Source organism: Eublepharis macularius, chromosome 7, assembly GCF_028583425.1.
Source record: "Eublepharis macularius isolate TG4126 chromosome 7, MPM_Emac_v1.0, whole genome shotgun sequence".
Taxonomy (NCBI): Eukaryota; Metazoa; Chordata; class Lepidosauria; order Squamata; family Eublepharidae; genus Eublepharis; species Eublepharis macularius.
In genome coordinates, this window is record NC_072796.1 from 65,055,581 (window position 1) to 65,069,113 (window position 13,533).

The following is a 13,533-nucleotide window of genomic DNA, read 5'->3' on the forward strand; positions in this document are numbered from 1 at the left end:
ACCCTTTTGTACTTTGGTTATTCTACCTTTCCAGCTCGCATTTAACAAGAATTCTTGGAGATCCCCAGGTCTCACCTGGAGGTTGGCAACTCTAAGTATTATAGACTTATGTATAATTCCCCATCAGCAGATCTTTCTCCTTTGCTGGCTGAGGTTGCTGCAGAATAATTGCTTCCTGGTTTGAGATTTTATGTGGTTGGGAGCCTGCCCTTTAAAGTGACAGAGGGCTTTATTTTTTGTTCTGTTCTGTTTTTTTGACAACTCATTGCAATCATTCCAATGAATTATAGTCCTCTTAGGAATTTGAGCGGAGCATTGATGTAATGTTGTTCCTCAGCCTACACACCTTCATCACATTCCACTTTCCTACGAACTCCTAACAGAGAACTCTGCTTATCTGAGTCAGATTAAAATCCTAAATGCATTCATTGTTTGACAACAAATTAGTAAAACTGTGCAGCATTGCTCTGTAGTGGCAATTGACAATGATTGGTTTTGCTTTGTTTATCTCTTTGTTTATCTCTTTGCTTTTGTCAGTCCTGCTTTGTTAACAACTTTATTACTAATGATACATTCTAACCAATTTGGTACAACTGTAAATACTGTAGTGGTAAGCAACTGGTGGCATGCCTGTGGACAGCTGCCACTTGGACAATACGCAGCTATACTCTAGCCTCCTTAGCCTCCTTCTAGCTGGCTCCAGTAGGGCACGTATACCACCAGATACACACGGGCTATGCTTGCCATACTGTACTGTCTCCAGTGTTCCTTCCTGTTCCTGGAACAGATAATGCATTGATCTAAGTATTTCAGTATCATCTACTTATGAATGTAGTCAAGGCAGCATGCGAGTAGGAGGAAAGGCTGAAGCTCCTCACACCTGAGCTTTGACCCTTCTTGTTATTTACCTTTGAAATATGTGATTATTGTGTGTAGATAACTATGTTGTATGATGCAAATAAACCAAAACAGGTAACTGTTGAAGGTGGAATGACTACCTTGTGGTCATGGATAGTTGTACTGTATTTATTTAGCACCTTGTATTTACCTCTTTTTATTCAGGCGTTCCAAAATGCCAGTGCCAAGGAACACTTCAGTGAGCTTAGAAGGTTTCACTGTCATACCTTCTGTGTAGGCACACATGGGATCTGCACATGTGTAGGCCTGCCATGGACATTCTAAAGCTCCCTTCCACATAATCCAATGACAACTCCCATGTTGGTTCTGATTTTGCATTGGAACCATCTCCACCAGAATTCCTTACAGAGGACTCTGCTGTTTTGCCATTTGAAGACCTCTGATTATACACTGAATTGTGAGGTCCTTAGAAATTGACGTAAATTGCTTGGATCCAGTCTTCAAGGTCCTGCACGAAGAAGAACTGGCCCTGTGGTGTTTCCACTTATGTAGAAAATGTGACTAAGGATGTATGGGCAAAATCAGCTTCGACTCCAGCCACATCAGAAAAACTGGATAATATGTATTAAACCAAACAAGAAGAGTCAGGTTTCCTCTTCACTCATCCCCCGGCCAATTCCATTGTTACAGAATGGAAAAGGAAAGGAAAAGGCCCCCAGAAAAGCATGAGCCATTTGCCTCCGATTGATAAAGAAGGAAGGAAACTTGACATAAAGGAGAGAAACTTACATATTAAGTAGAAAAGTATGTGCCTCGGCAGCATTAGCCTCTCAAATTGGCAATTATGAAGCCATTATGGTCCACTACCAGCTTTTCCTATGAGGAAAGACAGACTTAAACTTGATTCCAGAAGACAAACAAAGGCTAGCTAAGATCTTACAAGGAAAAGCAATAAGGGTCTCAAAACAACACAGAGCCAGGTATATTGGGGATTGTTCATCCAGAGCTATGTCCTCTGCTGTAGTCATTCATAGACATGCATGGCTTAGAACCACAGCACTATCCCTTCACCATATGAAGAGGGTAGAAGACCTTCTCTTTGAAGGTTCAGACTTGTTTTCGTCCACTACAGACGAGGCACTGAAAAAGATCAAAGATGATAAGGTGACAGCTAGCTTCCTTGGTATTACACCTCTCCAAATCCATTCAGGCAAAGATAACCCCCTTGGCAGTATCTCCCTTATAACAGATACCATTCATTCAGTTCCCAACTGTTGCATGCAGCTTTCAGGGGTCCTCAACAGCCTTCATCCTCTACCTCTGCTCAACCTTAAAGGAGGTATTTCAGAAACAAGTCAAAGGATAGTTCTTGTTCCCATAAGGATCAATATGGTCCAAAGAAACAGAGTTGTTGACACCAAACCCCAACCTGCTTCCTCTGGCACTGCTTCTTTAGGCCTGGGAATCTATCATTCAGGAGGCTTGGGTGTTATCCATTGTCAGCCAAGGCTACTGCCTAGTATTCAAGGCAACCCTTGCATACATTCCACCTCTGATCAACCCTCTGCCTCCTCCCACCTTGCTCATAGAGGAAGTAGAAACATTGCTGACAAAGGGAGCCATTGAACAAGTCCCATCCCGTTGCACAGATGGAGTGTTCTCCTATTATTTTATTAAAGACAAAAAGTCAGAGGACTCTCACCCCATTTTAGACCTCTGTTCCATAAACAAATTCATAGTGTTCAAAAAGTTCCAAATGTTAAGAGATGTTTTATCCCTGTTGAAAGTTCAAGTTTCATTCCCTACTGTCAATTCAAAAGAAGCATATTTTCATGTTCCAATAATTACTCAGTTCAGAAAAATCAAAGAGTCCAGTAGCACCTTTAAGACTAACCAATTTTATTTTAGCATAAGCTTTCGAGAATCAAGTTCTCTTCGTCAGATGCCTGATACAGAGAATTGGTTAGTCTTAAAGGTGCTACTGGACTCTTTTTGATTTTGCTACCACAGACTAACACGGCTAACTTCTCTGCATCTATCAGTTCAGAAAGTTCCGTTGCTTTCTGTGTGGCTCTAAAAAATACCAATACAAGGTTCTTCCTTTCGGTCTCTCCTCTGCCCCTTGTATCTTTATGAAGCTCAGGGCAGAGTGGTAAGTCAGAGAAAAGGGTTGTACCATTTCCCCCTATCTCGATGATTGGCTTCTAGTGGGCTAAACCAGGGAATCACTGTCCCAGCACATCTCTGGTTCTGAACATGCCGGACCAGCTGGGCCTCAGGGTCAATCTGGAAAAGTCATTTCCAGTTCCCCAACAAAGGGTGGTTTTTATGGGCACAGACTCCATTCAAGGCCTTGCCGTCCCCACTCCAGACAGACTAACCAAATTTCCTCTCACAAGTTCCTCTCCTGCAGGTACCGAAGTGCATTTTGATGTTCTCAGATAACATAGTTCTCAGTCCAAGCCTCCCCTTTCTGCCAAAGGTTGTCTCTGCATTTCACATAAACCAGGACATTGTTCTACTTGTCTTTTTTCCGAACCCCAGGATGACGCAGAAAGACTTTTGCACATTCTAGATGTTAAATGTGCCTTGTGCTTCTATTTAGATAGGACAGCAGCTTTTTGGACAGACCATAACCTTTTTATATCATTTAAAGGGAACAAAATGTGTCAGAAGGTCTCAGCTCAGACTATTTCCAAATGGATAGTATAGCTCATTAAGACTTGTTACAAAAAATGCAGCCTACCATGTTCATTACAAATAACGCACTCTACAAGGGTGCAATCCACTTCCTTTGCCTTCAAACTGGGCATATCACTAGTTGATGTATGCAAGGTGGGCCACCTGGTCAACACCATCTACACTCATCAAACCTTATGCCATTGATGTAGGCTCCAGACAGTCCAGAGCTGTAGGCAAAGCAGTCCGCTAAAGAGCTTCACACCCTCCTCCTGGTTAAGGCAGCTGACTAATTTCCCATGTGGGGCTGCATAGAAGACACAATGAGGAAAACAGGCTTGCACTCACCTGTAACTGTTGTACACCTAGTGGACTTCTGTGCAGGCTCACCTCCCTCTCTCCATCCCCACCATGAGCATTCTTATTTTCCTTCTGCACTGGAAGATTGGAGAATTGATGGAGGGAGCCTTTTATAGCTGTGCCTGAGTGAAAAGCGCACAAAAAGGCTAGGCACAGGTCTTCTCTAGGATCTCTAAAACATCTCTGGCAGGCCTGCGTACGCACAGATCCCATGTGTGTCTGTGCAGATTGCAAACTTTCTTCACTAAAAGCTGAGAGAACCAAAACAGCCCATAAAATCAGGGTTGATTGTATAACTTACGTTGCCAAAGCTCCAACAGCTGATGTGGAATTTTGCTTTTAAAACTATAAAATGGCTTCTGTGCTTTGAATTGTTCAGTTGGCAAATTGGGTATTCATGGTTATTTTCTAAAAACTGTAAATTTGGTACAACATAAACTATAAATTCTGCACTTCTTTCTTTTCATGCAGATACCTGCTGAGAGTAAATAATTAGCAGTACTGTGAGCTGGAATTAGCATTTCTCTAGGAACCAAAATACAAGTGACAGCCACAAGTCCATCCTGTGATTGCTGATGGCATTTTATAAGCAGTTGTAGTTTTTGTGTGATTTAGATTGGTCTTAATAAACAGTACTACATGGCTTTTGTTTTCATATTTTACTTTAGATCACCACAACCACCTGCAGCCTCTTTCATTATAACAAAGTGTACAAGATTAAAGTAGTTTCTGCTTACTGAGGTGGACTAGATAGTACAACCTTTGGCATTCAGACAGGTTGGAGTGATCTGTTCCAAAGCTGAACTGATCTGTTTATGAGTTCATCTCTTGGAGCAAACACCTTTGCTGCCCCAACTTAAATGCTTGTAAGTTTAGTAAGCAGCGTAGGGCATTTTTCAGTTTCACTGTCAGCATAATAATGGCTTTAAATCCACCTAGGAAAATTGAATAAGACAGCAAAGAATCTGGATTTCAGGATCAGCAAGTCAATCCTTTCTCTTCATCCCTGAGCACAGACTTTGTTGTCCTTAAAAGATTTAGCTCTACTGATTAGAGACAGAAAAACTGTAACAGTGACTTGCATAGCAAATGAGACTATATTTGAGACAGTGGAACCATATCTGCGAACAACAGGACCTACTTTGTTTCTTCAGAACTCGTTGTTGTTGTACACCTGTTATAAATCCAAAATGTTTTTAACCCATGTATCTGCATAAATGAACTTTGGATTTTATTGTTAAGTGTTTGGAACCAGAGGATATTTAATTTCTAGTTGGTTAGCTCTAACTCTAATTATTTTGCAGCTTGCTTCATATTGTCTGTTTCAGCCTTGAATTCTCTTTCATTATTAATGCCATTTGTAATGATTTGCTGTTATTTTTATATACCTTTGTCAATGGACCTTCAATCCAGCTCCTCCTTATGTAAATTTAAACTTATACCTCAGAAGGATTCTGGTCACAACTAGAGATGGGCATGAACAGAAAAAAAACGAACATGATGTTCATTGTTCATTGCCATCTATGAACAGGGACTCATGAACACTTATGAACATGACCTGTTCACGAACATGATCGTGGTGGGATGTTCGTGGGAGCCAGCAGGCTCTCCTCCAGTAATCATCCAAGTTTGGTCAAGATCTGAGCAGGCACCAGATCTGACCTGAGCAGGCACCAGGAAAGGTACCAATAATAAATAATAGCTTGGCCCCAGAGTCTGGCAGCAGCCCTGGAACTTGAAGGGGTAGATCCCTACCGCTCCACTCCCAGAAACCCTACCTGAGCAGGCAGAAGGAAAGGTACCAGTAATAAATAATAGCTTGGCCCAGAGCCTGGCAGCAGCCCTGGAACCTGAAGGGGTAGATCCCTATCCCACCACACACAAAGAAAATTCAAGCTCCAATGCACTCTATCAAAATGGCAACAGCAGCTGTGTCTCTCCCTCTCCATTGTTGGCCATTTTGGACCGTTTCAGCCTGGATTGGGGCCAAAATGGCCCGGATAGGGTTGGTGCCGGGTGGGGGAAGCATCCCCCACCCGGAACCGACGCGGTCCCGGTCTTTTCGGCCCCAATCCGGGCCGAAACTGGCCCAAAATGGCAATTGTCGGCCATTTTGGGTCATTTTGGCCTGGATTGGGCCCGTTTTGGCCTGGATCATGGCCAAAATGGCCCAGGGTGGCTTGGTGCCAGGCGGGGGAAGCCTCTCCACCCAGTACAGGCATGGTCCCGGCCGTTTCGGCCCCCATCCTGGCCCAAATGGGCCCCAAATGGCCATTTGGGGCCATTTGGGGCCTGTTTCTTCCCAGATTGGGGGCAAAGGGGCCTGGATTGGGTTGGTGCTGGGTAGGGGGAGCGTCCCCCCTGCCCAGCACCGCCCCATTCCCAGCCTTTTAGGCTCCAATTTGGGCTCAGATGGGCCCCAAATGGCCATTTCTGGCACTTTGCTGCCCTCTTGGGCCCAGATCTGGGCGAAAACAGCCTTGACTGGGTCAGTCCTGGGCAGGGGAGAGTTCCCCTGCTCAGCTCCGACCAGATTTGGTCCCTTTCGGCCCCGATCCTGGCCCAAAATGGCCACTTTTGGCCGTTTGGGCCATTTTCTGCTGGGATTGGGGCCAGAACTGCTGGGATCTCGTCAGCACCAGGTGGGGGAACCCTCCCCTGCCCAGCACTGATCTGGTCCAGGCTGTTTTGGCCATGATCCAGGCCCAAATGGGGCCCAAATGGCCATCTTTGGCCATTTGGGGCCCTTTTCGGCCGGGATCAGGGCCCAAACCGCCAGGATTGGGTCGGTGCCTGGTGGGGGGCACCTGCCCTGCCTGGTACCAACCCAATCCGGGCCATTTTGGGCCTGATCCAGGCCAAAACATGCCCAAAATGGCCTTGAGCCATTTTTGACCTTTTGGCCTGGATTGGGAGCAAAACAGCCCTGACCAGGCCCCTGCCAGGTGGGGGAACACTCCCCCATCTGGCAGCAGCTGTATCCTGGCCATTTTGGCCCGATCAAGGGGTGTGGCATATGTTAATGAGTTATGCTAATGAGTTCCTGCAGTTCTTTTTCTACGAAATGACCCCTGCCCGTTATAATATCAAAAACTGCTGTTAAGTCTCCCATCAGTTTCAAAAGTCAATTGCCATGTAGTATAGCTCCCAGCTGTCAGAGAAAAACATTCCAAAACTTTTGGAGCATGTAGAACTAATCACACTGTCCTTGGGTCCTGACCTAGAATTTCTAAATTTTTACTTTAGGCAAATTCGGCAAGTCTACAATCACAGGTTCAGTATAATGGAAACATCTGCTCCTATGACAACAATTCATATCTTGGTTCCTAACCCTTAATATTGTTACAGATCAAGTAATCTCTTAAACATCTACTATTCTTGAGCTAAAGATGGCTTTCCGTAGTCTAGCCTGGAGGTAACCATAGCAGGGTTTCACAAGGCCAGATTACCCAAGGTAGGGTACCATCTTCTAGACTAAATGAATATGGAAGATGCATTTTTTACAGCTCCATTAACTTGCTACTCCAGCAATAATGCTGGCTCCAGTGTAACCCTTAGACTCTTAACTAAGTCACCGAGTGTCAACTGGACCCCATCAAAAGTAAGAAGAACAATGTCCTTCAAAATCTCAGTGTTACTAACTGTTGTTACCTCAGTCTTGTCAATGTTCAGTTTCAACTTGTTCATTCTTAGCCATTTAACCACAGCTGTCAGGCACAAGTGTAGGACTTCTGTAACATCATCAGGTTACCTTGACTAAAGAAAATCAGAATAACATTGTGTCTTTGAGTATCATAATTTGGACCTGTTAAATAGATACAATAAATAAATGTATGTTCTGGTGAAAGGATTTTCAAGCAAGGTATAATTCCATGCATATAGAAATAGGTCTCTGTTATTGTTGTTTTGTAAAAGCAAAATAACACATCTAGTGTTGCAATTAAAAATCTGTCTCCTGATTCAATGAGAGAAGTGAAGCTAAAAACAAAAAAAATAGGATCAAGTTGTTTAATAATTTCTTATATTAGGATATATAAACCAATCACAGGTTTAAATTTCTGACTATAAAATGTAGCCATGATCAGCTGTCTACTGGAAGAATATTTCTCATATTTAATAACTACATTGATATTTTCCTTTTTATATGGTATTCTAGAAACAGCCACCTGAATCTGATTGTCTTCTCTCCAGAAGAAAATTAAATAACTGGTGGTATTTTACAAAAATATAAACTTCACCCACTTATAAAACAAACGTTAATTGCATGTTCTGTTGCTATCATTCTTTTCTCTTTAAGTACAGGTCAGGTTTACGTCAATGTCAGAGAGTAATGATGTGTATATAAAATAATTTTTAATATAGAAGATGTCTCTTGCTGAGTCCTTTGTTCCAAATCTAAAGGACTAGTTCCTTTTGATTATATCTTTTGCATTTATGAAAATAAAGTTAAAAACAGAAAAATGTTACCTTTATGTGAAAATTATCATGTGCAATATATATTGGACCTGAATCCAAACATTAATTCAATCACAAAATTGCGGATAAGCTTGCAGTAGTCACCCTTTCTCGACCTGAGCAGATCATAACCTTTGGAAGGATAGATATGTCTCAGGGTGTATCTGAATTATGCAGGTGACATGAGCAATGTTGGGAGTTCCCCAGTCCATCTCATAGTCACATATACTTTCAGGGACTCACCTTTAAAAACCACTAAATTGCTCTGCACAACTCCAGATGCTGCAAGGTGGGACTGGCTTCTGTCCTTCCTCCCATGCCTTTTTCCTTAGCAGATATGGCCATGGAGGCCCTATTTGTCCCTTCTTAAAGCTCCACATGTTCTGGGATTATGTGGTCCTGGGATCATGTGACTGAGATACATGGAGCCCAAGGAATGAGTAAAGAGGCACCTCCTATGGCCATTTCCACTAGGGAAAATTGTGTGGGAGAGTTCTCAGAGCCATGCTGGGTGACTCAGTAGTTTTTAATGAGTTCTGGGAGTAACGTGACTGTGAGATGGTTTGGGGGATCCCCAACACAGCTCATATAATTTAGATGAGCCCTTAGTCAGAGGATCTTTTGGCCTGCTTTCTGCAATAGTAAGCAGTATTTGACTGCTAGCTTTTATAAGGATGACTGTTTACATCCTTATGAACCTGCCCAACCCGTGCTGTCATTTTTGGAGGCCCTGTCTTGGGTGCCTCTGCTCTATGAGATTAGGTAGGTGGCGACCTGAAGAAGGCCTTTTCAGTCATGGCACCAAAACTCCAGAACTCTCTTGCGGTTACCACAAGGCAAACATCATGTGTAGTTTGGCCTTTAGGTCCTTTTGTGGATGAGAAACATTAGAAGTTTAATTGCATGTGGTGAATGAGGGAAGCTGGTTGGAAGAAATTGTAGATGCTTGTTTTCAAAATACAAATGCTATTGTAGCTTTAAAAAACTGTTCAGAAACTGGTTGGTAACAGTGAAGAAAGGTATGGAACTAATAAGACCTAACAGCCATATGGATAATGGACTCTGCAAGTGAGTGTGGCAAGTTTCCCATTACCAGGGACTAAAATTAGGTGCTTTCCATATGGTTTTTTGCTTTGTGTCTCAGATTTCAACTTAATGAAATGTATTTGGTTCCCCTAATGTAGCAAATCTTTGACAAACATAAGCATTCAGGCTATATATATTTTTGATGCTTATTTGGAGAAACATCAGTAGTTGGGATTTTAGGTCCCATGGGAATTTTTTTTTTACTGTCCCAAGGAAAAAGAATAGTGATACAACCTTTTTTGAGATGAGAATTAGAAGTGGGAAAAATCTCTTTTGAACTCTTATTCCATTCAGACTGGTTGTTGTGGTGCAGATTTCATGTCTTTATTTGCAGAATGCTTATGTGGTAGCCAAGTGAGCTGACAGGTCAGTCAGTTGTGAATATTTTGTTGTAATTTGGTTTCACCCTTGATGGAAGACATTCAAAGGGAGCCAGAAGTTTTGTTTGATCTCTCCTAAATTGTGATTTCTGTTAACACCAGACTGGCTGGGTGAGCTAGTCAAATGAGAGTGAACCCAGACGGAGGAGTTGGCAAGACTCTCCTGTTTACATAATTTTTTTTGTCTGCAACCTCTGAATGTAGATGGAAATGCTCTAATCTTCTTACTGATCTAAGCAAAAAGTGAATGCCATAGCCCAGTTTGTAGGCAGCCCTGACATAGCTCACAAAATAAAAGTATCACACAGAAATTCAGTTATGCAGAACTTCCACTTGCATAATTTTACTCTTTCCTAATTAGCGAAAACGTATGGTGATGCCATCATTCCCCTCCCAACTCTACATTTTTATTTTGTTTCTCAGAAATAAGCCTTAAAACTTGTCTGCTTTCTTATATCTCCATAGTTTTTGACAAGGCTACAGAGCTAGCCATGTTACCACACCAATTAATTTATATGCAAGAACTTACTGATTTGCTTATGTTCTTCCCTTTTAAAGCTGAGTGAGTGAAATTCTTGAAGTTTGTGAGTTGCCATCCTATATTAGCTTTATTTTGGGTGATGCCTAGAACAAAAGGCCCAAAGATTACTGATAAAAGTTGCATGCACATGGAAGTTTGCAAATCATTCTGCAGACACTTTCTTGGCATAGTCAGAGTGTTACTATATAATGCTCCAAATAATTTCATATCTACTGGATGATGAAATAAGAAAAATATTGTAAATGTATGATGAACATGTATTGTAATACAAATATATATACATATAAAAAGAGTTCCCTGGTATAGCTTAAGAACTCTGTAGAGAGCAAGAATAATGATGCTTTTGTCACTACAATCCGCTCTTATTTTCTTTCCTAGCTCTGTGCTGCTCATCTACCAACCAGATCAGATGCACCAAATCATTATCAAGCAGTATGTCGGGCGCTGTTTGCAGAAACTATGGAGCTGTACACTTTCTTGGCTAGAATTAAAAGTGCTAAAGAGGTAAATGATGCAGAAGTCACTCGAACATTTGGTTGTTTTATTTCTGAAGAATGCTTCATGTTTCTGTACTATGTACTACTACTACATGTTTCTGTACTATGTACTACTATTAAGAACTTGGAAAAGTCATCTTTATAGCACATAAATGACTGTTCTTTACAATTTAATTTGCTAATTAACAAAGGGGGAGCAGCCTGTATCAGTTGGATTCTTTGAACCATGAACAGAAGGGAAAAAAAGGAATGGATATCTCCCCCTTCTCCTTTCCCCCTGCAGCCTCTTTCTTGCTCCCCTCCAAAAAACTCTCTCCTGCAGTTTCAAAGGACCCTCAAGAACAGAGTATTCAGTGCAGGTGACTGCAGCTCGAGGAGAAATAAGCAGAAATAAACTCCTCCTTTCTTGCCCAACTAGACCGTATTCTTATTCAAGAAGGGGAGCAGGATTTCAGCCAATTCTCCATTCTTGCTGCATCCTTCCATGCCACATCCCAGCGTGTTCCTATGTATCCCACAAACCCCAGTAATAGATTTTTGGGAGGATACAGGAGTCAGCAAGGGAAGGAGGAGGGAGAGATCTGTTTTCTATTAATTACTTCCATTCACAATTTCTCCGATCCAGCCATATATTTCTTTTTGCTAGTATTTCTGTTATTATTGTAACCATCAGTTATAACTGGTTTGTTGCCTTGTAGAGTGTTTAGAGTCATTGAGCATGTTTCCAAGACATGTGGCTCTTAAAATATGTTTAGTTCCATCATCTTTTCCTTTCTCCATCCTTGGTTTTTTTTAGATTTATTCTGTTTGTACAGTAAGTTCTTTACACATATGAATGAACATTAAATTCCAGCTAAGAAAAAATAATCATAGGTGGCATATTAGCAAAGTAAAATTAATAATGGGATTCATTATGGTGACTGCACAGTATATGAGAGGTTAAAAACACAATAACAATAATATATATCACCCTTCAGGACAACTTAATGCCCACTCAGAGTGGTTTACAAAGTGTGTTATTATTATCCTCATGACAATCACCCTGTGAGGTGGGTGGGGCTGAGAGAGCTCCGAGAAGCTGTGACTGACCCAAGGTCACCCAGCTGCTTTCAAGTGGAGGAGTGGGGAATCAAACCCAGTTCTCCAGATTACAGTCTTGGCACTCTTAACCACTATACCAAACTGACTCTCCGATGCCCAGCATGCTTAAACATTCATATAATACAGACACAATAAGCTTTCATAAGATGAGCAAGCAGTTTCTGTTAAGCATAAATAGTTGATGTTCATGATAAATAAGGGAATGAAAGGTATTAACATACCAGTTTAAATTATGGTAGTTTTAGATATCTAGATATAATATTTAATTATAGCTGTAGTTGATTTACTATGATTGAAGGATTTGTTTTTGTACATTGAAGTTCGAAGAGATTGCACTTTAAAAAGGTCAAGACTTGTCATCAATAACATCCTTTGTAGTATGTGATCAGAAAGCTATTAAATTAGTAATTATACAGATATTACATAGTTACTGCACTTTTCTATGAAGCTTATGCAGGACAGTTTACCAATGGATAGTACCTAAAGTCTCATTTGTAAAGTATATTTTGAATCCTGGTTCCTTGAACAATACAGATTAGTATTTAACTGTGGGTTGGCTGAGTGTGTGCTGTGACATTTACTAGCTATTGTTCATTAGAATTATTAGTATATTTGGTTTGATCAAGCAGAAGATTGCTAGAAGAGCCCTTGCACAAGTGGAAATGTACTTTAAAAACCCCACACTGGTAGCATACGTAAACTTATTGTATCCCAGCTTGCATTTCTGCTTATGCAAGACATTGCACAAGTTAACTGCAGGTATTACAGTATATCTAGTGCTCCTACTTGTGGAAATGGAACTATTATAAGTGAATTTGCATATCTGTTCATACATCACTGGATCCAGCCACTTTGTATTCATCACAATATAGCTAGAGAGGACAGTATTCCTTACCTGATCTAACAGTGGAAATACTTGCCTTTCTTTCTAAGGGGCAAATTGATTTTACTATTATGAAATGCAAAAAAAAAAATCTGTATTTTATAGTGTTAGCTGAGCAGACCTTTATTTTTTATTTTTTTTATAATAAACTTTTTATTAACTTTAAAAAACAACATACAATGCGTAAACAGGAAAACAAATTACACAATATTAAAGTCAACTATAATACAAGAAAAAACAGATAGCTTATAATATACTACCAGTTTTCAAATATAATATTAACAAAGGAAAAAGAAAATTTGCTTAGAGAATTGCAATATACCTAAGCAGAGAAGGAGGTTCTTTACAGTTTGTATGGAACCTAACATATTGCTGAGCAGACCTTTAACTGAACAATTGTCTGTTGCCATATTTGGTTTCCCCTCCTGCTGTGTAAATATTTTCCATGGAGAGTGAAAGTAAACTAAAGAAAATGTTCTTTAAAAGACAAGGGGAAAGATATTCACTCTTAGTGGCAAAAGCTTTCAAAAGATTTCTCTAGGGAGATTTTCTCTGTATCATCTTCTGCAACACATTTTAACCCCATTTAGAAACTTTTTTTTTTTTTTTGAAAAATTTTTATTGGGTTAGAATCCATTATTTCCACATTTACATTCAATTTTCCCCAATTTTTTCATCTCTAACCCCCTCCCT

General features: G+C 40.7%; 1 protein-coding gene across 1 annotated transcript in view; it reads left to right on the forward strand.

Annotated features, from left to right (window-relative positions):
- SPIRE1 (spire type actin nucleation factor 1) overlaps window positions 1-13,533 on the forward strand; it is a 116,209-nt gene that overhangs the window by 41,315 nt on the left and 61,361 nt on the right. The window contains exon 4 of the mRNA XM_054985315.1: window positions 10,738-10,863. Coding sequence (XP_054841290.1) covers window positions 10,738-10,863 — 126 coding nt within the window. The remainder of the gene's footprint in view (window positions 1-10,737; window positions 10,864-13,533) is intronic.